The 27,634-nt window shown below is 39.0% G+C and overlaps 1 protein-coding gene and 1 long non-coding RNA gene across 4 annotated transcripts in view; one reads left to right on the top strand and one right to left on the bottom strand.

The window, feature by feature from the left end:
- LOC133257015 (uncharacterized) overlaps nt 1–27,634 on the top strand; it is a 135,023-nt gene that overhangs the window by 66,087 nt on the left and 41,302 nt on the right. The window lies entirely within an intron of this gene.
- Nucleotides 359–26,814, bottom strand: C11H2orf73 (chromosome 11 C2orf73 homolog). Of its 3 annotated transcripts, none has more exons than XM_061432362.1 (5): nt 26,654–26,814; nt 22,425–22,629; nt 15,001–15,154; nt 2,652–2,767; nt 359–879 (listed from the first exon to the last, which is right to left on the bottom strand). In XM_061432362.1, exons 1-5 carry the CDS (start codon nt 26,677–26,679, stop codon nt 511–513), a joined length of 870 nt encoding a protein of 289 aa, XP_061288346.1. In that variant the 5' UTR covers nt 26,680–26,814; the 3' UTR covers nt 359–510. The 3 variants fall into 3 exon arrangements, with proteins under 3 accessions (XP_061288346.1, XP_061288347.1, XP_061288348.1); XM_061432363.1 differs by having other exon boundaries at nt 22,482–22,629; XM_061432364.1 differs by lacking the exons at nt 15,001–15,154; nt 22,425–22,629; nt 26,654–26,814 and adding an exon at nt 8,709–8,868.

Below are 27,634 nucleotides of genomic sequence, written 5' to 3'. Positions count from 1 at the left end.
TCCTTAAATTTAAATTTTATTTATAGTAATAGTGATGATGTGGTTACATTGATCACTGATCAGTGTGCATAATCTCATGCTTAATATCCTTATGAAGTTGCTATTATCCTAATTTTATAGATGAGGAAACTGACTTCTAGAGAGGTTAAGTAATTTATCCAAGGTCACATCGCTTATATGTGCTGGAGCCAAAATTTCAACCCCAGTTTGATTCTAAAGCCATGATTAACGACTATCTAACAAAGCCTCTCATATTTGTTAATTACATCCATTGTTGTACAAAACAAAGTTGTTATATTTATAAATATGACATAGAAATATGTCTCATGTCTATCACTCATTGAAGACCACACTTGAATTTTTGGTGTATTTTATTATCCCTTTTTCATTTTCCCAAATTGTAATTTTTGAGGTTATTGATCAAAGAAAAAACAAATGTGAGGGCCTGTATGATGATTCTGAAATTTCTGTACATTCAAAGGTTTATTTTTTTTTTCTGAAGAAGGTAATTTATCCTGATTTGTCTTGACTTTTTATTGGTGGACTTAAAGGATCATGCCTGGTGAGAAGAGCATTTACTACAGCTATTTGAAAGACTTTTGCAGTCTTCTCCCTTTTCTCAGGCCTTCTGGGGGAGGCATTGGCTGCCACTCTGATGTCTGTTTCTGATAAGTGAGTTTTAGTCTCTAACAACTCCTGGGAATTTTGTCGGCAGAGACCGGGTGAGATCATTTTGCTTTCCGCTGAGTTTCCTTTCTCTGTTTTTTTGGACTGTTCTGATGAGCATGACCCTGAAGCATTCAGTAATACCTCTGTTCTCTCAGGAACTGTTGGCCTACTCCCTGGTTTTATCTCTGTCTGCACAAAAACTCCATGTCTCTGGAAAGGAAAACAAAGTTGATGTTAACCAGGGCATACAAGTTGCTGGAAGACGCAGCTGTGACCTGAGTTCATGTATTAGCTCAAGTCCTGGTTGAAACAGGCTCTTACTTCTCTGCCTGTTCATTAGCTGTTACCTTAGTCTGAAACTGTAGACTGCAGCAGCATAATAATTATTGGTGAACCATTCAAACAAAGTATGAACAAAGGTGCACCAGAAAATGAACAGGAAAGAAAAAACAAAGTCAGAAGAACATCTCATTACCTCTCATTCTCAATTTTTCTGTCATTTGGATTGTATGAGACTATTCATATCAAATTTCCTTTCTTGCTCTTTGGGTTGCTATGGAAACAGTAGAAACTGCGGTTTAAAGACCTAAGGATTTATGATTGCATCACAAACATCTATTAGTTCCAACAACTAATAGTTGTTGTGAAATGTTATTATTAGCCATTGTGAAATATGAAAACAAACATCTGTAGTTGGTTAAAAAAAAATCCAGCAATTGGCTATTACATTACTGTTTCAATTTATAAACCTGATATGCATCCCCCTGCTACACACATCAAAAATTTATCAAATTGCTTTGCTTTCAGTTCAGTTCAGTCGTTCAGTAGTGTCCAACTCTTTGCGACCCCATGAATCACAGCACACCAGGCCTCCCTGTCCATCACCAACTCCCGGAGTTCACTCAGACTCACGTCCATCGAGTCAGTGATGCCATCCAGCCATCTCATTCTCTGTCGTCCCCTTCTCCTCCTGCCCCCAATCCCTCCCAGCATCAGGGTCTTTTCCAATGAGTCAACTCTTCGCATGAGGTGGCCAAAGTATTGGAGTTTCAGCCTCAGCATCAGTCTTTCCAATGAACACCCAGGACTAATCTCCTTTAGAATGGACTGGTTGGATCTCTTTGCAGTCCAAGGGACTCTCAAGAGTCTTCTCCAACACCACAGTTCAAAAGCATCAATTCTTTGGTGCTCAGCTTTCTTCACAGTCCCACTCTCACATCCATACATGACCACTGGAAAAACCATAGCCTTGACTAGACAGACCTTTGTTGGCAAAGTAATATCTCTGCTTTTTAATATGCTATCTAGGTTTCTCATAACTTTCCTTCCAAGGAGTAAGCGTCTTTTAATTTCATGGATGTAATCACCATCTGCAGTGATTTTGGAGCCCCCCAAAATAAAGTCAGCCACCATTTCCACTGTTTCCCCATCTATTTCCCATGAAGTGATGGGACCAGATGCCATGATCTTCGTTTTCTGAATGTTGAGCTTTAAGCCAACTTTTTCACTCTCCTCTTTCACTTTCATCAAGAGGCTTTTTAGTTCCTCTTCACTTTCTGCCATAAGGGTGGTGTCATCTGCATATCTGAGGTTATTGATATTTCTCCCGGCAATCTTGATTCCAGCTTGTGCTTCTTCCAGCCCAGTGTTTCTCATGATGTACTCTGCATATAAGTTAAATAAGCAGGGTGACAATATACAGCCTTGACGTACTCCTTTTCCTATTTGGAACTTGCTTTACGTTAAGTGAATGATTTTACTAATTTGAACCAAATTCCAAATATTGTGATCCAAAATGATGACATCATTCTTTAGTTTTGATTATGACATGTGTTTAAGATTTTCATCCTCCTAATAACCATATTAGTTTGTTTAAATCAACTTTGAGAAAGATGATTGTGACTTGAAAAGGCTTGGAGTTCTAGCATAAATCTATCCCCCATCATAAACTATTAAATAATTGATTCTAAACACTGTCTCACCTTTCCCCGAATGGGCTCATTGGGTGTTTTCCTGGCATCATATTGATGTATAAAGGAGATGTGTTCTTTAAAGTTCCTTTGAAGTTCTGCTGATGCATCAGGAGAGACAAGTGGAACTAAGGGGGAAAAAGATTTTGTAAAGGTCAGGATACATTAGATTTGTATATGGAAACATAAGTATAATATTTTGCTTTATAAAAAATGCAAATGAAACTAAATTGTTTTAAGTATGCAAGGTTACCTAAACACATCTAAATAATACTATGATAGATTTATCATTCTTTGTCTATGAGAAGAACCAAATCAAAACAACCAAATTAGCCCCACATGTGGAATTGCTAGTAATTTTAAAAGCTAATATTAATGCAGTGCAGTTCAGTTTAGTCCCTCAGTTGTGTCCAGCTCTGCGACCCCATGGACTGCAGCACACCAGGCTTCCCTGTCCATCACCAGCTCCTGGAGCTTGCTCAAACTCATGTCTTGAGTTGGTGATGCCATCCAACCATCTCATCCTCTGTTGTCCCTTCTCCTCTTGCCTTCAATCTTTCCCACCATAAGGGTCTTTTGAGTCAGTTCTTCGCATCAGGTGGCCAAAGTATTGTTGGAGTTTCAGCTTCAGCATCAATCCTTCCAATGAATATTCAGGACTGACTTCCTTTAGGATTAACTGGTTTGATCTCCTTGCAGTCCAAGGGACACTCAAGAGTCTTCTCCAACACCACAGTTTAAAAACATCAATTCTTTGGTGTCAGCTTTTTTTATAGTCCAACTCTCACATCCATACATGACTACTGGAAAAACCATAGCTTTGATGGCTTTTAAAAACCTACTGTTAGATCTGCTTCTTGTACATATACCAACCAAAGTGCTAGGAAAAGCATAAGTACAATTTATTTGTTGGTTTTTTTTTTTTTTTTTTTACTACTAGAAAGGTTTTGAGAAATTTATGCACAAATTGCTCTCAGATAGCGCTGACAGATGAACTGGAAGATTCCAGGGCTGTTGCACCTACAGTTGAACACATAATTCTTTTCATTTCCCATTTACAGAGGCTCTGAAAATTTGCAAGAGTATTAAGCTCTCTAAAAATCACTTTAAAATAATCTTTTAATGTGGGTAATAGCTATCTATGTAGGGGTTCATTATGTTGGACTCTCAATGTTAAAATTTTTTAATTTTTAAAACTCACTTTATTTCTGCTTTTAGCACACACTGTTATATAAGGAGTCAGAGTAACACCCAGTTTAGTGACATAAAATTCTGTCAAGGAAAAAATTAAAAATTTCTCCTTTTTATAGAATAGCATTGAAACATGTATATTATCATATGTGAAACAGATCGCCAGTCCAGGTTCGATGCATGAAACAGGGTGCTCAGGGCTGGTGCACTGGCATGACCCTGAGGGATGGGATGGGGAGGGAGGTGGGAGGGGGGTTCAGGATGGGGAACAGATGTACACCCATGGCTGATTCATGTCAATGTATGGCAAAAACCACTACAATATTGTAAAGTAATTAGCCTCCAATTAAAATAAATACATTAATTAAAAAAATTTCTTTTTATAGAAAAAACATACATAAGGTAATTACATACATATCACTACCATATCTATGGAGTGATAACAAGAAACTGATAACAGTGGTTGCTGCAGGAGGAAGGAGTTAGCTGACTGGAGGATGGAGGTGGAGAAAGGTGGATTCACTTTCACTCTTCATCCTAATGTACCATTTGAATTTTGTACCATATGCATGTATTTACTATTAAAAAATAAAATTTAATTTTTTAAAAAACATGCCTTTAAAATTAGGGAGTGCATATAAAAAGGAAAAATGTTAGTAAATTTACATTTATCAAATATTCACAAATTCAATTCAATAGACATTAATATATACTAATTTTACTAGCAGGAATGAAGCATTCAAACATTTATGTATTACATGATGTGAGATGCCATTCTTTTCCAACTACCAGGAAAAAATGCTAATTGATAACATTTCCTTGATTTCTAATTGAGATCAGATACTCAAAACTCATTTTCTACCTAATCATTACCTTTCCTTTAGGATTTGCTATCACACAAAAGAGAGCAGGTGCCAAAAATTTAACAAAAATTTGTGGACAACGACTAAATGGAGAAAATCCTAACCATAACATATTTTTCTACCAATTTGGAAAAGACTGTCAGTTTTGGGGTAAATGTCACAGTGCAGCTCACAGAATGTCAGTGTTTCCAGGAACATAGTCTGATAACTTTGTGAATAAAATGAAGCTCTTCTAAATTGAGGCATTAATTAGGTGGGGTCAATGGAGTATCCAAAGCATGGGCTTTGGGAAGAGATAGACGTGTTTTCAAATTCCAGCTCTCCCACATATCCCACCTGTGTCACGTTGGACAAATCACTTCTGTCTCTAAAATGAGGATAATAATACTTCCCTTTCAGAGCTGTGAGGAATAAGGACAGTGTCTATAATGTCTCCAGGATGATGGACCAAATTAGAAAGGGATTTCCAAGTTAGGCAGCAGGAGAGCTCTTTCGTATCCTGACAAAAGGGAAACCATCAAGCACGAATCCAGTGAACTATCAAAAGACCGTGAGAAAACTGAAGAGTTTAGTAAACCGGTACGAAGGGTTGGTGGCAGCTTGGGCTGGAGGATAGGGAGATCAGAAATAGCCAGTGGAGAATAGGTTGAAGAGAGCTTTTCAAATCTGCTCTTGACTTTCCCATACCTTACCTTAGGAAGATCACTATTTGCCTGAAGGCAGCAGAAACTGGCAGCAACAGTCTCGCCATCTGTTATTGACTTAGTAACATCATTGAAACAGCACAGAAATCCCTCCAGGGTAAGGAGCTGATGAAAATGGACGCATGCAGCCCTCTTGGGCATTTCCTCCTCCAGCATTCCCCTAGCAACTGTCAGTGCTGGTGGATTAAAAACATCAAGAGCTTTCTCTCAGTGATGCCTCTTTTTAGGAGTTTAAAGGAGAAGGGAGTGGAGCCCTGACTAGAGCATTGGTCTTAGTAGGGACAGAAAATAGAGATGGTCAAAACTGGTTTTGTGGGGCCTGACGTACAGCTGGCCCAGCCTGACCTTCATCTTCTTGCCTTAAATTCACTGGGAGGCACAAAATCCAAGCTCTGGTCTTTAGCCTTGCCCTCACAGAGCTTGATAATTCCCCTTGTGGAATATGACCTAAAGTTAAACTAGAGAGACACTGTAAAAGAAAGACAACAAAATTTAAAACATGTATTATGTGAAGGAGAATTATTAGAACCTATGCACCAAGAATAGAATAAGCATAACAAATATCCTCAAAGATATAGAAGGTATTAATATAAAGCAAGAATGAGAACATAAAAAAGAATCATGTAAAATATTAGAAATGAAAAATTAATAGTTTAAGTGGAAATGATGAGATAAATAACAACATTTATGAACTAGAAAGTCAGACTGAGATGCTCTCCTAGAAGACATCTGGAAAGGTTAAAAAAATAAAAATTAAAAAGCTAAGAGACATGGATGATAAAATACCAATACTAGAATTCAGGAAATCTAGAAGACAGAAAATGAAATGTTTAAAGTAAGGATGATAAATATATCAGAATTAAAATCCAGAGGCCTCAGATTGAAACGGGTCACAGATTAGCAAACAGGTAGCAGGGTGAGAAGTAAGATGGAGCAGGTGAGGCCCATGGGATGCAGATTTAAAGAGGCACTTGCACAATGCTGGGAGTGAGTGCCTCCTTACATTTTGCACCCTAGATCTCTAATTTGGCTCACACTCCTCCAAATCCTGCATGGTAGATAAAGAAAAAAAACTTATCTTAGACATTTTATAGAGAAATTTAAAGTCATGTGAGACGAAGAAAAAATTTTAAATGTTTTCAAAGAGAAGAGGTAGATTACCTACAAAAGAGTAAGAAGCAGATTTATATCAAACTTGATAACAACAACATTGGACACATGATAACATTAATATTTTTTAAATATTAAAGGGAAAAATCTTTAAGCCTAGATTTTCTATATCCAGCCAAACTGCCATTTAATTATGAAGCCAGAATAAAAAATATTTGGAGGCAAAGAAGGCCTCAGAATATTTCCCTGTAAAACAGATCACTTCAAAAAATTTCTAGAGGAAGAACTCACGAAGAGAAATAAATCAAGAAGGTTTATGTTTAAACCCTTATGTGCCTAAGGTTTATGTTCAACTTGAGTTTAAACCTCAAAGAATAAGTGAAAGTTACTATCTACTATTATATTTAAAAATTAAAGGCTTAAGGAAAGAAATATCTTTAAATTTATAATGTTTAAACTAGAATATTAATTTAAATCATAAGTAACTATAAACTCTTTCTGTACACAAAAACTCCCTTAAAACATAAAAAAGATCTACTGAAACATGAGCCCTTCAAAGGATTAACAACTGGTTTACTTGTACACTTGACATAACAATAGAATCCAGATGACAGTGGAATAATACCTTCCTGGTGTAAAAGCTAAGTAACTATGGATCTAGAATTTTATATCCAGCTATACTTTCATTCATTAAAGAGTGAGGGCAATTCAGTTTAGACATTTTCAAAGAGAGGTGAAGAGTTGGCCATTCCTAAATTCTAATGGAAAGAACTATTTAAAGACATTGAACTAATGTGTTACATTGATGGCTCCAAAGAATCAGGCCTTCCAGTATTCACATCCTTGCACAGTCCCTCTGTGAATGTGAACTGGACTTGTGATTAACTTCAGCCAATAGGATGAGGCAGAAGCAATATCATGCCAGTTCCAGGCATAAAGTTTAAGAAAACACTGCATTCTTGAGAGCCCTGAACTGCCATGTAAGAAGTCCATCTACACTGCTAGAGAAACCACATTCAGAGACCAAATGCAGAAGGAGAGGCCCAATCATTCCAGCATCCTAGCTGAGTCCAGTCCTCAGATGACCTGTCAACTAAATTAAGCCACTTAAGTGCCCACCGATAAGACCAGCCAAAGAACTGCCCAGCTGAGCACAGCCCAGATTGCAGAATCATGAGCAAATAAATAATTGTTGTTTTAAGCAACTAAATGTTGGAGTGACTTGTTAGGCAGATAACAGCCAGAAAGACTTCAGAAGGAAGTTAATTAAATCAATTAAAATAAATCATCTTTTATATAAGACCTCCCAGAATCTTAAAAGTAGTAACTTTAAAAAATATCTTCATGGAGACTTATAAAGGGGCAGGGAAGGCAATCTAGAGTACAGAAAGAAGTTCCTTACCCAGACACTATTAAAAGTAGACATAACTACCATATTCATTTATGCAAATATATGAGATTTTAAAAGAAGCCCACAATAGTGAAGATCATCTAAGTGGGAAAACATCAAAGAAGATATTCAAGTTCTTAGTGGTTACTTAAGAATTCAAATTGGACCCAAAATAATTACTTAAAAGAAACCTTGTTAGATGAGGCTTCCAAAAGTAAGGCAAAGTCTATGAAAAATATTTGAAATCCACTCTCTGTTTCTTGGAAACTTCTAATTAAAATAGGAATTTTCCAAACAAGTTGGTGTCTAGCCATCTATATTTTATCAACAAAGGCAGGATTTGTTCAAGCACACAACTTGCTCCTCATATTAATGGGAACTTAGCAGTTTTTACTTTGAAAATTTTTCTAAACTTTTTGTTTGTATCTACTTAAGAAAGCATTCCTCAGTATAATTTTTCTATTAGAAACCCCATTCTTCAAAGTAGGATTTATTTTCATCTTAAATAAAAGATTATTAATGTAAAAACAACAGTACAGATTTTCAAAATACAGTGGAAAAAAAAGAAACTTGGATACAATTATAGCAAGAAATCATTGTTATACCCTGATACAAAAGAAGCAACACAAACTAAAACCTATTTTAGAAAAATATTTTTAGCACTGTATCTGAATTTGCAAGAATGTTAAAATATCAAGTAATTTATAACCAGTCAAAATTTCATTTAAGTTCAAAACACCTCCCTTATAAACTAGATCAGCTTTTCCAATTTATAAAGTTTTATTATATAAAACCAAAAGTGAACACTTACTCCTACAGCAACTGGGATATGATGGAGTATAGCCATTTGTTGAACTGACCATGGATGGCAGCCAGGAAATTGTGTGGTGGTACAAGACATAAAGGGCACTTTCATTATCAGCACAAGATGACATTACTAAAATGCCAAAAGCCATGCGTAATTAAGTGGGCTGATGGAAAAGAATAACTATGAGATGACTTTTATTAGTAATGCATGTTTATATACACATTTTCTGTCTGTATGCATGTATATAAACATGTACACATGTATATATACATTAAAAATCTGACATACAGACTGGTTTATATACACATTGTAAAATGTTACATAAACTAAAATCATTCTCATCTAGTATCCAAACACCATCTAAACTATGAATAAATTGCAGGTTTATATTATGTTATTAGTTTAAGTTATATTATGACTTTAAAATAAATAATCTACTGAATAATATGAATTATCATTTAACTTAATCAATAAATAATTGTTGAGTCTGGGCATAGTGGTAGGACCTGGAATATAGTAATGATCTTGGCAATGAGAAATACCAATAAAAGAACAAGAGAGAGAGGAAGAGACAGAAAGAGGAAAAAGATAGTACAGTGATAGTAAAGAAATTAAAATGTCTTAAAGCCTTAAGGAAAAAAAAGAGAACTAAATATGAGCAAAGATACTAACAAATTTGGAGGTTGGAAAGCAGATGGATAAGTGGCAGTTGACTTGAGTAGATCCCAGAAAACTGGAAGCTAAGTGCTTGTGGAGGAGGAGGTGGGGTGAAAATTAATCTAGTTCCTGCCCCAGTGTTTGGCATCAGATGCTTCTGAGGCCAGGAGCGTGCAAAGTGGTGCAAGTTGAAGCTGCACCCTCCCCTACTCCAGGCAGAGCTTGGAGGATTCCTCTTTGAGAAAACTGACAGATCTATAGACAGTGATTATGGTTGTTCCTTTACGAAATGGCCAGGTCCTGCTTGTTCATCCTAGAACAAAGCCTGTCTCTCTGTCTCGTCTTCCACAACGTCCCTTCTTGAACCAGAGAAGAAATAGCTGCTCCCAGAGAAAGTATTGGGACCGACTGGTTAGCTCACAAAAAAGTCAATAAAGGCAAAGAATCACAGTCAATGATGAAACCATATCTAGATATTTTAAGCAGTCCATTTACCAAAATTTTATTGAAGTACAAAGGCATTTTCTTTGAGGAAGTGTCTGTTTGGAATTTCACTTTGTATTTCTTGTACAAACCACACCCTGATGCATCACAGAATGGAAACTTAAGGAAGCTTTTGAAGGAAAATGAGTACATCGTCCTTCAAGATTTAAAAAATTCGCTCTCTCTCTTCTTTTATAGTTATTTTACCCACTCTTAATTAGCATTTTTAAGTTAGTGAATGACCTTTTAGCAAGTCTTTTCTAAAGCATACAACTTTGAATGTCTTCTAGAAAAAACTACTTAAAAAAAAAAAAAAAACTCAGATCCTTGGAAGGATCTTTTTAAAACATAAATGATATCACTCTCCCCGTTTAGAGCCTCCAGTTATTTCTCATTGTTTGTAGAATACATTTCAAACTCTGCTGTGGTCTACATGATCCTATTTGACCTGCCAGATCTACCGATTTTATCTCCTGCTGGTCCTGATATCATGGTATGGGGATTTAGAGAAGGAGTACATAACTCAGACCAAGAAGGTAGAGAATACTCTTTAAAAGTCATGTCTATTTCAGAACCAATCTTCGCCTGTGTACTTGGTTCTGAAACAAACATGACTTTCAGGAGATAAGTAGGTAGTGTCTGATCTGTGTGTTTGTGTTAGTCGCTTAGTTGTGTCCTACTCTTTGTGACCCCATGGACTGTGGCCTGCCAGGCTCCTCTGCCCATGAAATTCTCCAGGCAAGAATACTGGAGTGGGTTGCCATTTCCTTCTCCAGGAGATCTTCCGAACCCAGGAATTGAACCTGGGTCTCCTGCACTGCAGGCAGATTCTTTACAGTCTGAGCCACCAGGGAAGTGTTAAATTTTCTATGTTGTGTCTATAGAGTGATGCTAAAAGTTGAAGACTACTATATAGTATTTACAGTATATTAACAATTATATGAATTTTGTTCATTTAATGACCAAATATTGTGCTAGTACTACATTTCTTTCTCATTTGATCCAATGCCCAGTGCCACTAGGGGTTAAAAGTTCTAGTGTACATGTCAAATAGAATCCTCTTTGCTAGGTTAAAAATGATTTCCCCTGAGATCTTTAAAGACATTAACTCCATTGTGCTCTTCCAGCAGTGTTAATTCCATATACTTATTCTTTAGGTGGTGACTTGGTTTTCTTTTAATGGAAACTTTTAGAATCTTTTTATAATTGTGGTTTTACAGTTCCATAGTGATGTGTAGGTGTGTCTCTTTTTTTTTTCCCTTCATATTTTGAAGTACTCAGTGGACTCTTTCAGTGGCTTTCTTTTAATTGGGAAATTATTATTATTTTAGAGGCCGTGTAGAATACTGGTTATTTTTAATTTAATATTTGCTGCATGGCATATGGGATCTTATAGTTCCCCAATGAGGGATCTAACCTGTGTCTCTTGCAGTGGAAGTGCAGAATCTTAACCACTGGACTGCCAGGGAAGTCCAAGTACTGGTTATTTTTACAGGTACTAGAGTCCGAGTGAGTTCAGACACCAGTTTTTTGCTGTGTAGCCTTGGGAAAATTATTTTTTTTAAACTCTTAAACTCTGGTTTCTTATCTGAAAAATGAGAATATTAATAGTATTGTGCTCAGTCACTCAGTCGTGTCCAAATCTCTGTGACGTAGCCTACCAGGCTCCTCTGCCCATGGAATTTTCCAGGCAAGAATACTGGAGTGGGTTGCCATTTCCTGCTCCAAGGGATCTTCCCAGCCCAGGGATTGAACTGCCTTGGCAGGCGGATTCTTTACCACTAGTGTCACCTGTACTATTAATATTACATCCATTATGTTGCTGTGAGAATTGAATGAGCTAACATTTAGAAGGTTCGTAAAGTACCTGGCAGATAGTATCTGCTTAATAAATGTTTAGGGCTTCCCCAGTGGCTCAGATTATAAAGAATCTGCCTGCAATGCAGGAGACCTGAGGACACGATTGAGAGACCAACACTTTCACTTTCAATAAATGTTATGTGTGAATAATTCTCTCTCTTTTATATTTACTCTTTTCTGGAGCTCCAGAAGAGTTGGAACTCCAAGAATGATTCTCTATTTTTTTAATTCTCTTATATTTTTTATTCTCTTATATTTTCTAAAGTTTTTGTTTTTTTATGCTCTGTGATATTTTCTTGACTTTTTGCTCCAAACTAAAGAATTTATAATTTGGCATAATTCTAATCTTTGGTTGTCCATTCATAAGTTAAGAATAGGAGAGAAGACCAGTTTGAAATACTGAACTGACTAGTGTGGTAGTTGACATCTGGCTGAAACACTGGACTCTAGCAGCCAATGTGGGGAGAGGGTACAGTGCTCATGACTGGAGAAGTTATTTGAATAACCCTCTAATTCTCCCTCCACACTTTGCATTTTGCTTTGTCTCCTGGCTGAGCCTTCAGACACTTCTGTTTTTTTTCAGGCAGATTGTCTCTTCTTTGTTGCGTCTCCTTCTGTATATTCTAGATTATTGCTTCTTTGCTGTCTTTTATCCATCAACAGTCTTCCATTCCTCCTCACATGTCAGAAAGCTCTTCCTTTCATTCTTCTCACTTTTATGGGTCTTTTGTGGGTTGACTGCTTTGGTATCATGTAATAGGGTTGTGGGAGGCAGGGGATTTAGATGTTTCTGCTCAGTCTACCATCTTGAATTAGAAGTGGAAACTTTATTACATTCCTAAAAGAGACACCATTGTTATAGATTATCTCATGGTTTGCCCTCCCTATTGATTGCCTCTCTTGAGGTAGAAATCATGTTAAATATGACCATTTTCTAATATCTGACCTTCAGTCTAGCTGCTTTTTGTATTCTTAACTAGACTGGCCAGTCACTGAGGCCAGAAGGCTACAGCTGAGGAACTGTTGACCTCAAAGCAATCCTTCACTGCATACTGTTGTGTTCAGAAAATTTAATATGTATCTTGTGAACTTTTGTATAGGGTGAGAACAGAGAGGGTACTCAATAAATACATTTTTGTTTGGACTTGATCCTGTACTTCTATTTGTTGTTAAGTCACTCAGTCATTTCTGATTCTTTGCCACCCCATGGAATGCAGCACACCAGACTCCCTTGACCTTCCCCATCTCCCCGAGTTTGGTTAAACTCATGTCCATTGAATTGGTGATGCCATCCAACCATTTCATCCTTTGTCGTCCCCATCTCCTGCCTTCAGTCTTTCCGTATCAGGATCTTTTCCAGTGAGTTGGCTCTTTGCATTGGGTGGTCAGAGTATTGGAGCTTCAGCTTCAGCATCAGTCCTTCCAATGAATATTGAGGGTTGATTTCCTTTAGGATTGACTGGTTTGATCTCCTTGCTGTCCAAGGGATTCTCAGGAGATTTCTCCAACACCACAGTACAAAAACAAGAATTCTTTGGCACTTAGCCTTCTTTATGGTCTAAATTCCACATCCATACATGACTACTGGAAAAACCATAGTTTTGACTATACAGACCTTTGTCAGCAAAATAATGTCTCTGCTTTTTAACATGCTGTTTAGATTTGTCCTAGCTTTTCTTCCAAGGAGCAAGCATCTTTTAATTTTGTGGCTGCAGTAACTATCCACAGTGATTTTGGAGCCCAAGAAAATAAAGTCTGTCACTGTTTCCATTATTTTCCCATCTATTTGCCATGAAGTGATGGGCCAGATACCATGATCTTTTTTGACTGTAGAGTTTTAAGCCAACTTTTTCACTCTCCTCTTTTACTTTCATCAAGAGGCTCTTTAGTTCTTCTTCACTTTCTGCCATAGGGGTGGTGTCATCTGCATATCTGAGGTTATTGATACTTCTCCTGGCAAGCTTGATGCCAGCTTGAAGACTTGCTAAATGGGGAAGGAAATGGCAACCCACTCCAGTATTCTTGCTTGGGAAATCCCATGGACAGAGGAGCCTGGCGGGCTACTAATGCAGTCCATGGGGTCAAAAAAGAGAATTATTAAAAATTGTATTCCCAAATAAACCCTTAAACATACATAAACTGCAGTTTTTTTTTATTGGAAGTATTCTAGTTAATTAATACTGATGAAGATTCACATTCGGGACAAGAGAAAACAGAAATGGTTCTTTCTTTATAGGTAATTACCTAGGCTCTTCCCAGACCATGGTAAACTGCCACTCAGCCTTGAAAATGTGAAGCACTATTATCTCTAAACATGTATTGATATTAGTGTCATTGATCAAATACAATTCACTTAAGTGAAAGGACTCAAGTGAATTTTTTTTTTTTTTGGTAGTCATTTGGGGGAGGAGGGAGCCATGTTTTACTTCATTTCACCAGTACAGTCAATTGACCTAGACTTTTTTAGTTGGCTTGGAAAAATAGAAATCATTTCTTATTATGATAAAAGTAAGTTAGTAAATGTGGGGAAAAAAAAAAAAAGGCTTGCTAAAAAATCCTACTCCTGTGGCAGAGATGAGTAGAACTGGGTTGAGAAACAACTTGAATAAATGTGAAAGACTTAGATATGATAATGATGCCATCAGGTAAAACAAATTTTAGATCTCAAAATATATGAATAGTGTATAGAACAGTATTTCCTTAATTATGTTTTGTGAGATACCAGTCATGTAGATGATCTTCTGAAAAGGATGAAGTTGTCTTTTAACATTCAAACATAGCATACTTCATTCCTCTTCTTGGAAATTTATTATGCTTATGCTTAGAATAAGGGTTTTAAGAGTTCTGTAGTAAGACAAAAACTGTTTAACTTTCTAAATTCAGTTTTTCCCTGTTTTTTTTTTTTTTTTTTTGAGCAGTATCTATAAACATCAGAAAAACTAGTGTCCCTCAGTGTGCACTTTGAGAAATACTTCTTGTTAGAGTTGCCTCCTATTTTAACAGTTACAGTTTTAAAAGTTTGCTGGCAATAATGTGCAGAATGCCACTAAATTTCTGACTTGGAGGCTAGTGTTATCAATGATCATTACAATTTTCATTATGTTATATTAAACATGTTTAGAGCTAAATCGTCCACCAGGAAGGGATGAGAAACAAACTTGTCAAGGGCTGCACTTGCTGCATGTATATTTTCAACTCCTGTAGAGGACTGTTTTTCCCCAGGAGGTAAAAGCACATCTAATACATCTTAATTTGATAGCAGTAACTTGAGACAATGGAGACGTGCTAACCTTACCTATTCCGTAAGAAGGCTTTTGCAACTTGCTGTGTTTGACTGGAGAAACCAATGGGCATGTTGGCTTCTTAAAGTCACTCCTCTGGGTGCTCTTAGTGTCATAAGGTGGTTGGAAGGGATTTTCCAGCCCTTTACCATGTGGCCACCAGTCACCCTTCATGGGAAGGAAAATGGAAACATAACATTGGATATTATAAGATATTTTCATGTGCTGTTTGATGTCTGTGAATGTTTAGTAATTTGATTCAACAAGTTACTGGATTTTTCTAGTCCTAAAATACAGTTCTGAAATCTAGGAATAAATATATTGAGTATTTTCACAAAGGCTATATTTCTTAAAAGGCATCTAAAAATGCATTATCACATACTGTTAGCTAAAATACAGCAGCTAAGTTCTTAAACTACCTTATATCCACAGATGGAGTGGTAAAAATCAACAGAATAGTTATGTTTCTATGTTTTGTACTATTGTTATATATATATGTACACATGTATGCCTATGTATTAACATAGTAAACATGATTTAACCTAAAATTTACATTCTGTTCTTTTCCTTTCAGCAATACAAATAATGTATTATCATCTAAGATAATGGTTTTTTAAAGTTTTTAGTCCATGACCCCTACCACAGAATACATTTTATGTCATGCAAGAGTACCCACTGCATACGTTCACATAAAACTAGGTTTCACAAAACAATACTTACTTTTATGACATGCAGTGCACTTGGCTATTTTTTTATTATATTACTTTTTTATTTTCATTTCATAAAGCTGGTTGCAGTTCACATGGATTTATAACTCACTAATGACTCAGTTTGAAAAATTTTGTTCTGAGCAGAAATTTCTCCAGTGTTACTGAATTTTTCATAATAAAACATGACCTAAGTATGAAGCAAGTGAAGATTCTACATTAGCCCATTTGATAATTTGATCTCTTAGAAGCTGAGAAAGCAGTGAGGTGAATTGTTACTTGTCTTCAGTTCAGTTCAGTTCAGTTGCTCAGTCGTGTCTGATTCTTTGCGACCCCATGAATCGCAGCACGCCAGGCCTCCCTGTCCATCACCAAGTCCTGGAGTTCACTGAGACCCACGTCCATCGAGTCAGTTATGCCATCCAGCCATCTCATCCTCTGTCGTCCCCTTTTCCTCCTGCCCCCAATCCCTCCCAGCATCAGAGTCTTTTCCAATGAGTCAACTCTTCTCATGAGGTGGCTAAAGTACTGGAGTTTCAGCTTTAGCATCATTCCTTCCAAGGAACACCCATGGCTGATCTTCTGTCTTAGAACTGACTAAAAAAATTTTCATCTGGTTGATCAGGTAGAAGAGAACCTTGGGAAAAGGGAACTGTGATACCTCAGAGTTCTTGGATATTAGAGAATGAGAATAACCTTGGGTATATTCAAACAGCTACCCGAGGCTTTAAAGGAAGAGATCATCCTTTTAAAAAATGAACTGTTATTGCACAGTCAGAGACTTTAAAATATGATTCAAGGGCGATAAATATGAAATTCTAGTAAGTTAAATTCTGAAAATACAATTGAAGCTGCATTGATTTAAAAAAGAAGGAGGCATCTAAAGAAACCTATATGGCAATATTAGGGAGTTAACTTTCAACTGAGCTTTATTTCCAAAGAGACCTGTATGTATAAAAAGGTGCACAGTAGCAGATTCAAAGAAAACATACTCTAATGGAGTCGTCTTGTCAGGATATTGTCAAGAAGCTTAGATAGCAGAAAGTTACGAAAATACCAAAGGAAGGAAAAGTAGGGTATTCTGGGGAAGGAAATCTGTTATAGCAAGAAATCACGGAAAGGCTTAGAATTTGGAGTAGTGTACCTTGCTTAGAGCTGAAGTCAGAGCTATTCAATCCAAGGTTCTTCCTTAAGAGAAATTATCTTCAAACTGAAAAGACGGGATGGGGACTTCCCTGGTGGTCCAGGGGTTAAAATTTCACACTGCCAAGGTAGGGGGCAAGGGTTTGCTCCCTGGTTGGGGAACTAAGATCCCGCATGCTGTTCGGCATGGCCCAAAGATTCAATTATTTGTTTGTTTATTTTTGACTGTGCTGGGTCTTCATTGCTGCGCTGGCTTTTCCTTAGTTTCAGCAAGCAGGGGCTCCTCTCCAGTCGCAGTGCACTGGCTTCTCATTGCGGTGGCTTCTCTTGTTGTGGAGCACGGGCTCTGGAGAGGGCCCTCTGCTCACGGGGTTCAGTAGTCGCAGAACATGGGTTCAGTAGTTGCAGTTCCTGGGCTCTAGAGCACAGGCTCAGTAGTTGTGGTCCATGGGCTTTGTTGCTCAGTGGCATATGGGATCTTTCCAGATCAAGGACTGAACCTGTGTCTCCTGCATTGGCTGGCAGATTCTTTACCACTGAGCCACCAGGGAAGCCCCCAAATGATTAAAAAAAACAAAACAAAACAGGATAGGATGGACGTGGACCAAAGACCATGTGCATGAACTAAGCCCTGCACAGTTGAAAAGAGTTAGACCTCCCTTTGCAACTGGTAATGAGGGCCAGTAACAACCTGTAACCAGAGGTAAAAATGAATACGTTTGCACAAATCAAAGAATTTTGGAAAGTAGGAAAAACCGGCTAATGCCTCATTTTTCAGAATGAACTTAAAGGTAAATTGCAAAAAAGACTACTTGATGTGGATCCTAGGAATTCTAGAACAGATCACTACACAGATGGCATCTTCTAACTCCCTGGCTCAAAATAGTTTCGTCTTACTGTTGTCAGAGTGCCTGCTTCTTGCTCTTCTCTACTCTGTGATTACTGTGGTGCTTATGTCCCAGGGTCTAGGCCTTCTCTCCCTGATTCTCAACACAAGGTGCTGAGGTGTGTACCAGTTCTACCAGGTGTGTACACACACTGTACAGATGAGAAACTGGTGGCAGATGAAGTAACTTCTCCAAGGTGTATCTCCACCAGGTAGCAGAGCTACACCCGGTTCTGCCCCCATCTATTGGTGTGAGCCTCTCATTTCTGTGCTGCACTGCTATCGCAAGTCTGCTGTGGAAGGCAAAGCCAGACAAACACCAAGTTATTTAAATTATCTCAAAAATAAAAAGAGGCTCTAAGTAAATATCTTGAGAAAGATCTTCTATGATAAGGTTTTTTTAAAGATTATTATTATTTTATTTATTTTTTTGGCTGTGCTGATTGATGCTTCATCGCTATGCTGGTTCTTCATTGCTGTGTTTAGGCTTTCTCTAGTTGTGAACGAGTTGAGAGCTACTCTCTAGTTTCAGTAGGTGGTGGTGGCTTCTCTTGTGGCACCCAGGCTTAGTTGCTCCACGGTATGTGGGATCTTCCCAGCTGCTGCTGCTGCTGCTGCTAAGTTGCTTCATTCGTGTCCGACTTTGTGCGACCCCATAGACGGCAGCCCACCAGGCTCCCCCGTCCCTGGGATTCTGCAGGCAAGAACACTGGAGTGGGTGAATCTTCCCAGACCAGGGATCAAACCTGTGTCTCTCACCCTGGCAAGCAGATTCCCAACCACTGGACCACCAGGGAAGCCATATGATAAGGTTTTAAGGTATATTCTTTATATCACCTTCTGTAGATCAGAAATTTATTTTGCTAATATCCAAGTTACTAGAGAAGTGACTCTGGAATGAGTGAACCACTATGTCTGGTAGACTTCAGTTTTTTTCCTTAAACCAGAGTATAGCGCAAAAGCTAGCCTTAATGCAGAGATTATTCACCTTTCAAGAAAACTTGAATTTAGAATTTTACCAAAATGGTCTCTCTGGTTTCACAGATGCATATAAGGAAAATAATGAGCAATTTTTCCTGTTGTAATTGATGATTTTAAGACCCTTGGAGTTGGTGAGTGTTCTGATTAGTGTCATCATTTGGATGAATCCTCACTTCACAAGAATGAAATCCTACAGTTCAAAAACTTTTTTTAATCTTTTCTCTTTCTGGATAGTTTGCCCTATGCCCCAAAAGTCTGGTTCCTTCCTAGAAGACTGAAAACATGCATGCACCCAGATACACATGCATGCCCTTTTGATCCAAGCATTTGCTCAGATTATAAAGATTAAAGGTAAAGGTGGAGGCTTATTTTCTTTCCTTTACTACATGCTGAAGGGGAGGACTAAGGATAAAACTTTACCACTCTGTGTACAATCACTTACATTGGATTGTGAGGGGCTGATGTGGAGTTATTTATGATAAAGGAGACTGGAAAAGGCCCTCTCTGTAATTGCTTCGTTTAGGTTTTGGGGGTCAGACCACAATCCTGCAGATTGTAGAGGGAGTTTTGCCTAAAGAAAAAGTTGTTCCCCAAACTTTGGACCCAGAGAGAGGATGAAATCCTCCCTTCCAGCCCAGGGTCCCTGCCCCAGGATGACCAGCACTGGGGCTCCATGGTAGGAAGGTACCTGGCGATTCCTAATGACAAGACTCACTATGATGCCGGCTCCTGGAATGCCCAAGAGCCGTTGTACTGCAGGCCTCTTGGCTACCCTTGGAAACCACTGTGAGGCCATCTCTGCATTATACTTCTGTCATCCCAATATCTTCAAAAATGCATCAGTAAAATTACTTCCATTCTTTGAGAAACTAAGGGAGAATCCTGGGGGGATATAGTGAAAGCAAGTGGGATATCTTGGAGAAACTAGTTAAGAGAATGTTAGAGGTGGTAAGCCAAGCTCTAGAGCAGCCTGGCCAAGATGACTGCTGGTGATGATGGGGGTGTGGTGATGGGGGTGCTGTCTGCAGAACAAAACATTATACTGTAGGGATTCCTAGGGAAATACAGACTTTTGACAACAACTTACACATAGATAATCATATGTTTTTTAGTAGACCTCCGTGGCTTTAAAAAATTTGTTATTAGAGTTACATTGTATCCACATTCCTCTGTATTTTGTTGTGGATCAGAAAGAATGCTGAGAAATACCTCTCTTTAAGCAATTCATACTTTGCTCAATAACAGTTACTCTTTTTTTTTTAATAGTGAAAGCTTTTATATTTGGAATTAGCCAGCTGGACTCAGTTTAAATGATCCCAATTTTGTTGGCAACATGCAAAGCAGCATGTCAGGAGGCAGTCAAACATGCACCTTCTCCTCTCCATCAGGCCTGCGTAGGGTATCGTGCTTAGCCATGTCAATGTCATAGAGCTCCTGTTTAGTTTGTCACAGCCTGTTTAGTTTGGTGCTGGGTGGCCTCGACAGCCGCAGTGAACTCCAGCGTGTTGCTGTCCTCTCTTTTCTTCACAGCTGACTCGGTGGTGAGTGGTCAGCGTTGTTTCTCCTGGGGGCGCTCTTCCAAGGATATTTGGGCTGCCTCCTGAGCCGCAGTGTTTTGGGCCGTTGGAAGCGGGGTGACCTCCAGATCTTCTTTTGTTTGTGGCTGTGGACGCCTTTCAACACTGCTTTCCTGGCCTTTGCTTTGGCTTTAGCTTTGAGAGGGGCAGGGGCTTCCTTCTTTGCCTTCGGCACCATTTTTGGGAAAAGGCAACAGTTATCCTTGAATTGTGTTCTGTGGAATACTAGTTCTGCAGCATGTTAAGTATTATATAAAAGAGGTTTCCATAGTTAAATAGATTTGACAAATAAAAAGATAAGCAAGTTAAACAAGTTTACCACAGGATTTCCCAGAACCTTTATCTACTGATGTGAATTGTGAAGCTCTCAGAAGGGTATATAAAAATACAGCTTTTCCACAGCATATTTGAGTGTGAAGCTTTATTTTGTTGAGCACATAGCCAAAGGTTAGTGCTCCAAAAAATACAATTTGTAAAACACTGACCTAGTATAATTGTCTTTGAAATATCAATATTTACCAATAATTAAAACAATAAGACAACCAAGTTAGTTTTCATTGGAACTAACAGAGCTGAAACTTGTTTTTACTTTTTCTAATATCACCAATTTGATGTCCCTATGTAGAACTATATAATTTATTATTTAATTTAAAAATCTTGCAAATAAGTAAAGTCAACCAATCTGGTATGCTAAAGACATTTTCTTAAAAAAATACATAACAGATATATGTCAATTTAAATATTTAGGTAACTTTATTTTCTTTATTCATTTTAAAGCCATTATTACTATAAACCAGTTAATTTTTAAAAACCAAGGTAAACTTTATTTATCTATTTATCTTATTATTTATTTCACATTCACACACAGGGCTGTGGTGTGCTGTTTCATGACATGAGTAGTTGATGTTATCTGTGTAAAGAGAGCTCGCGAAAAGCAATCTCCACTGAAATGTTAAATTAAATCAAAACTACACCTAACCTTCCCTGGAGTAGGAAATGGCAACCCACTGCAGTGTTCTTGCCTGGAAAATTCCATGGACAGAGGAGCCTGGTGGGCTACAGTCCATGGGGTGGCAAAGAGTTGGACATGACTAGGCACACCTAACCTTACATGGCAAAGGGGCTTTGCGGCTATGACTAACGATCTTGGAAAGGGGAGATTATCCCAGATTATTTTTTTCTAAGGATCCCAGTATAATCACAAGGGTCCTTAGAAGAATAAGGCAGGGAAGTCAGTCAGAGATTTGAAGATGCTATGTTGTTGGCTTTAAAGAGGGGTCTGTGAGCCAAGGAATGCAGCAACCTCTAGAAGGTGGGAAAGACAAGGAAGTGGGTTCTTCCTTAGAGCCTGGTGAAGGAATCAGCTCTGCCGGTGGCCAGTGAGACTGACTGTGGACTTTTGAGCTTCGGAACTGTTGAGAATAACTTTGTGTTCCTTTAAGCTGTGGTTTTAAGTTTGTGGTAATCATTAACAGCAACATAGGAAACTAATACAATAAACCTCAACAAACCTGATTGTAAAAAAATGATAATGGAATATATTTAATATAATAGTGAATGAAAGTGTGATTTGGCTAAACTGAGAGTCCTGGGTCAGAAATGTGACTGTGACATTTGCTTACTATGTAATCTCAGGTTATGTTAATTTACTATATTAGAGCATGTTATCACTAAACTATTTCCAATAATATCTCCTAGAAATAGTTGTGCAGATTAAAGGATATAATTTATATGAAACTCTTAGCTCATTCCTAGCACATCGCACACTTTCAATAATTGGTAGCTATTATTTTATAGAAAGTATTTGAATTACTGAGTATCATGGAAAATTTTATAATATCTGTCACACATACAATATTTTAGAAGAGATTTCTTCAATAGCCCCTCCTCTCCCTAAGCACCACTGAGTGACTGTGATCCAGTTGAGAAAAACAATTATTTGGATTCCTTCTATAAACACACACATCGTTTGTATGCAAACATTATCTGCAAGTATTGTTCCAGATTACTGCTTTTAACTATTGGATCATAAAAAGTATTAGTCTGAGATATGTCACATCCTTTAAGTAGTCTGTGACAAAATGATCCTGCAAAACATTTCTGAATCTAAATCTATATTTGTATGTAATGAACATCAATCCAACCTGATTTTCTGGCTCTTTGACATCTATGTAGGGAACTGGTTCATTGCATGTTCTTACATTTGTGTTAATGAATTTAGCATAATATACACGTCCTCTCCCAACACATGGTTTTGAATGTTGAATACTTTTTCCAGGTTTTTTTTCATGTTTGAATTCTTCTTTTTCAGTTACATACAGTATACCAGCATCTTCTATTTTATGCTGTCTGAAAAACAGAATTAAATTGTATATCCTTTATTCCAATGAACATTTCAGTGCTCATTCCAATGAACATATCATTTTATATGATTGATAATCATATAAAATAAGATTTAAATATATTTCGGGTGTCAAGAAAATTTAGGCTTTATTAATAAATATTAGGGGCTAGTGCAATTAAAATTTGAGAAGGTATCCTCTCATTTGAAATCATATAAAAGATAAAGATATTTGTTTTAATCATGATTCTTTATTACTATTATACCAATGCAGTGTACAGACATTTGCTTGGAGTAAAGAAAGAGTAGTGATTTGATCATTCTTACAAATCATGTTTACAGTATTTATTCAGGTGCCTATGTCACATGCTAATTTTAATTCATCTTCTTTAAGTTAGTTATGTAGTAAATTTAGTCATCTGGAGGAGGTGACAAAGCCATCTGTTTAATTTTAAAGGCTCACCTAGCAGAGTTACAAAAGCTACCAAATGAGCACTTATTTATCTTTTCAGTAAGAGACCACTGTGCAGACATCAGAACAGCTAATTCAATCTCATCATTTTTTGCTTCTAATGACTACCCTGGAATAAAAATAAAAATTACTGATTTTTTCAAATGTTATAAATAAAAATATTTTAAAGTAATAGTTTATTAAAGTTTTTCTCCTTTCAAATGAGTAATAGACTTTATAAAAGGTGCTTTTTAAAAAATTTCAGATACTTGAAAAATAAAGGTAAGAACAAAATATTGAGTTTAGATACTTTTTATGTAGGAAAAAATCAAAGCCCTGACCCATGGAAGGTGAGTGAATAATATTCGAAATTTATTGAGAAAGTGAGTAGTTCTGTTTAGCCTTGTCCATGGCCCTACCTTACTTCAAACCAAAGCCAAGTCCGTCCCTTCTATCTTGTCAGTTTTTCCAATTAAAACCCTCCAGTGGCACTACAGCGGAGAAGGCAATGGCACCCCACTCCAGTACTTTTGCCTGGAAAATCCCATGGGCGGAGGAGCCTGGTGGGCTGCAGTCCATGGGGTCGCTAGAGTCAGACACGACTGAGCAACTTCACTTTCACTTTTCACTTTCATGCATTGGAGAAGGAAATGGCACCCACTCCAGTGTTCTTGCCTGGAGAATCCCAGGGATGGGAAGCCTGCTGGGCTGCCGTCTATGGGGTCGCACAGAGTCGGACACGACTGAAGCGACGCAGCAGCAGCCCCAATGGCTTTCCATTGCATTTACGATAAAGCACTTCATCCTTATCATAGCTCTGAGACCCTGTGTGACCCTGCTCCCGCTAATCTGTTCAGCCACTCAAGCCATTCTCCCTTCCCTTCTGCAGCCAGACTGCCTACCTTCAGTTCCTGGAACACACTGGTCTCCTCTCCCCTCAGGGCATCTGCTGCCCGCCCCGCCCCCCGACCCCCCGCAGCTCCCTGCACAGCTCCTGACTCATTACCCTTTAGGTCTCCAGCTGAAAAGTCGTCTCCTCAGAAGCTTTTGGGCTTCCCTAGTGGCTCAGTGGGTAAAGAATCCAGAAGCTTTTCCTAGACTTCCCCTTCCCACACCATGTATTCTCTGTTTTAGTACTTTGTTCATTTCTTTCATAACGCAAACTACGATTTATCATTTATGTACCTATTTTTGTTTAGTTGTTCTAGTAAGCACTACAAAAATGTCCTTTACAAGCCATTAAGTTCCATGAAGGTGATGACTGGGTTTCATTCATCATTATGTACCCAACATCCAGACAAGTATCTTGCCACTATACTGTCTACACATTTCTGGTGAATCTGCTGGACTTGTTTGTCACTCTGGCTTTGTGTTAGCTGTTACACACCCAACCCTCACCCAGAACACATACAATATTCAGGACCCTTGGATTCCAGTTCCCTGTGTCCCAATAGAAGTTGCTCTCTGTGAAGGGTTTGGAAAAAATGATTACCGGTTAAGTGTAAATCACTTCAAAGGCTTTTCCTGTTATCTTTTCAGAAATGAATTTATTTAAAGGCCATTATTTATCATCTTAGACTTCTGGCATCAGTTTTTTCCATCTGCTTCTCATAGTTGTAACCCAGCAGTGCATTTGTACTAGAATCAGGTCCCTAAGGAAAGGACTATGGCTGTTTGCTCACATACTGATGCAGTCATTTTATTAAGTATTTGTGGTCTGAGTGGCTCTAGATTGACTCATAAATGTGAAATATGGAGTTCTTAGTTATCTCTTACTAGAAAGAAAGCACAGTTAAAAATACTGCTGCTGCTGCTGCTAAGTCGCTTCAGTGTGTCCGACTCTGTGCGACCCCATAGATGGCAGCCCACCAGGCTCCCCTGTCCCTGGGATTCTCCAGGCAAGAACACGAGTGGGTTGCCATTTCCTTCTCCAGTGCACGAAAGTGAAAAGTGAAAGCGAAGCTGCTCAGTCATGTCCAATTCGCAGCAGCCCCAGGGACTGCAGCCTACCGGGCTCCTCTGTCCATGGGATTTTCCAGGCAAGAGTACTGGAGTGGGGTGCCATTGCCTTCTCCGGTTAAAAATACTAGTGGGCTCTGAAGTAAGTTAGACCTGGGTTGGAATCCCAGCTCTGCCAGTTACTATCTGAGCTTTGGTTTCCAATTCTTTGCATGGTAAGGACAATAATACCTATCATAAGACATGTGAGAATAACATTAAATAATTCATTCTTTCAATAAATGAGTTATATGCTCTGTGCTGTTTGAGGCACTGAGGATAGAGAAGCAACAAACGGAGCTTACATTTTAGGAGGTGAAGGCAGTTGAGAAATAAAAAGTAAAGTATATAGTCTGTTAAGTACTGAGGACAAAAATAAATCAGGGAATGGGGGAAAGTCCATGTATATGGGAGGTAGGTGGCATTTTTAGATAAGGTGGAGGCTGCATTATGAAGATGGCAATGAAGAAAGGAGAGAGGGGAGAGAGCTAAGTGGGTATTTGAGGGAGTGCATTCTATCAAGGGAACTGTAGCTGCCAAAGCTTTGCAGCAGAAGTACCTGACCTTAGGATGGTGCTTTTTCAAGTGAGGTTCCTGGAGTAGCAGCCCTGGCATCAGTTGTCAGTTTGTCAGAAATGCAAATTCAAGGGCCCCCTCCCTAACCTACCAAATCAATCTTTGGGGCAGGTTCCCAGGAAACCCTATTATTCTTATATACATTGAAATTTGAGAACCACCATTTTAGAGACAAAAATAACGGACTTTGGAAGCAAATAACCTGGCTCCACGACATAACAAGCTGTAACAAGCTGCTTGATTAAATAGTTCTCAAAATTTAGGGTCCATCAGAATCACCTGGAGGCTTTGTTAATACCCAATTATCATGCTCTTATAGAGTTTCTGATATGGTGCATCTGTGGAGAGGAGGGGAACCTCTCCCCACCCCCCAGAATGTGCATTTTGAATAAGTGCTCAGGTGATGCTGACGCTGTTCTGGGGACCACACTCAGAAAGTTACTGCAGATGTAGCAGGGAGGCCTCAGTGCTGGAGCAGAACCCTGTCAGAGGCAGGCAAGTGCAGACAAGGCCAAGGAAGGCAAAGGACACATTGTGTGGGCCCCAGTGGCCATTGTAGGAGCCCTGCCTTTTCCTCTGCAGTAGCCAAGGATGAACAGGAATCTAAATTTATGCTGTAAAAAGACCACGCGGAACGCTGCCTTGAGTGGGAATGACGGTAGAGATGCTGGATCATGGTGGAGTCTGCATTTATTTTCAAGGTAAAGCCTACTGAATTTGCTAATGAATTAGATGTCAGAAGGAATGGATGATTCAAGATGGTATTGTGTCAAGAATTTTAGGCCAAGCAATGCATGTAAAATGCCTGATACATTGTAGGCGCTCAGTAAACAGTGCGTTTTAAAAAGTATTATTGCACTCAATACTAGAAGTTAGAGTAGGAAAGGGGATTGGCAGAGGAAACGCCCTGATGGCCTGAAGACACCCTTCAGATCTCACTTAACCCTCCCCACAGGGAAGAAAACATTTTCGGAAGGGGAAATAGAAAACCAATGCTCAGCACTTACTGCTGCTTATCCTCCTTTCCCTCCATGGGCTCCTACGTCTGACTCGAGGCAATGAGGAGCCTCACGGGAAAACCATGGACTAAACCCTGCCAGGAAAGGGACGCGCGGAGAAACCGCGACTGTGACTTGTGCGTTGCTAAGCGACAGCAAGCTGGGTAGAAGGCCTCGGAAAGCGTGGGAGTGGCGGGACTAGGACTGCGCAGGCGCAGTAACCCTGTCGGCTCCGCAGCAAGAGGGTGAGGCTGGTGATGGGGAGGGAGTGGCTGGCTGGATCTGACTGTGTACTTCCCAGACCCGTTGCAAGCTCCGCTGCCTATATCCGGCCGGGCGGGATATTTATCAGGGCCCAGTCTGTCTTTTGGGATCATCAAGGAGCGATTCCGGAGCCTCCCGCTCGGCCCTTGTCCCTGGGTGAGGTGCTGAGTTATTCGCGTCCCTACATCGCCCGCCCTCTAGAGCCCCTCAGGACGCCACCCCGGTTTTGCCCATGTCTGCCAGAGCTGGTTCCAAAAGGGAAGGCAGGCAAGAGAGAAGCTTGTTTTCCCATGATCCATTAAATACTGTGCAAGTCATGATTTGCTGTTCCTGAGTTGCCTAGTCTTTGCGTGAGAAAGCTTGGCTGTCGCTGTTCTCCATGATTTCTGACACATCCTCCTTACCCTGGCTGGCGGCAAACAGTAAAATAAAGCAAGGGAACACTCATCTCCTACAAATGAGACTCCCCGCATTGTGGGCATCAGCTCCAGACTGAGAGGGGTTCAGAATCAGGTAGAGGGGGCTGGAGGCTGTAGCAGCAGATCGTGGCTTGTACATATAGCCCTTATCCAAAAAGAACAAGCCTCCTGAGAGAAGCAGCTGATGACTTGCGTCCACTTTCAGGCCCTGGAATGTCTTACCTCATTTCACCATTGCTTCCCAATTTCCACTACCAGAGCCAAATGTCTTTGGTATTGCTTGGGCATCTCCCTAGATACTGGGAAG

This window comes from Bos javanicus, chromosome 11 (genome assembly GCF_032452875.1).
Source record: "Bos javanicus breed banteng chromosome 11, ARS-OSU_banteng_1.0, whole genome shotgun sequence".
NCBI lineage: Eukaryota > Metazoa > Chordata > Mammalia > Artiodactyla > Bovidae > Bos > Bos javanicus.
The sequence above is the reverse complement of the archived record's forward strand: the minus strand, read 5'-3'. Positions and strand labels throughout refer to the sequence as shown.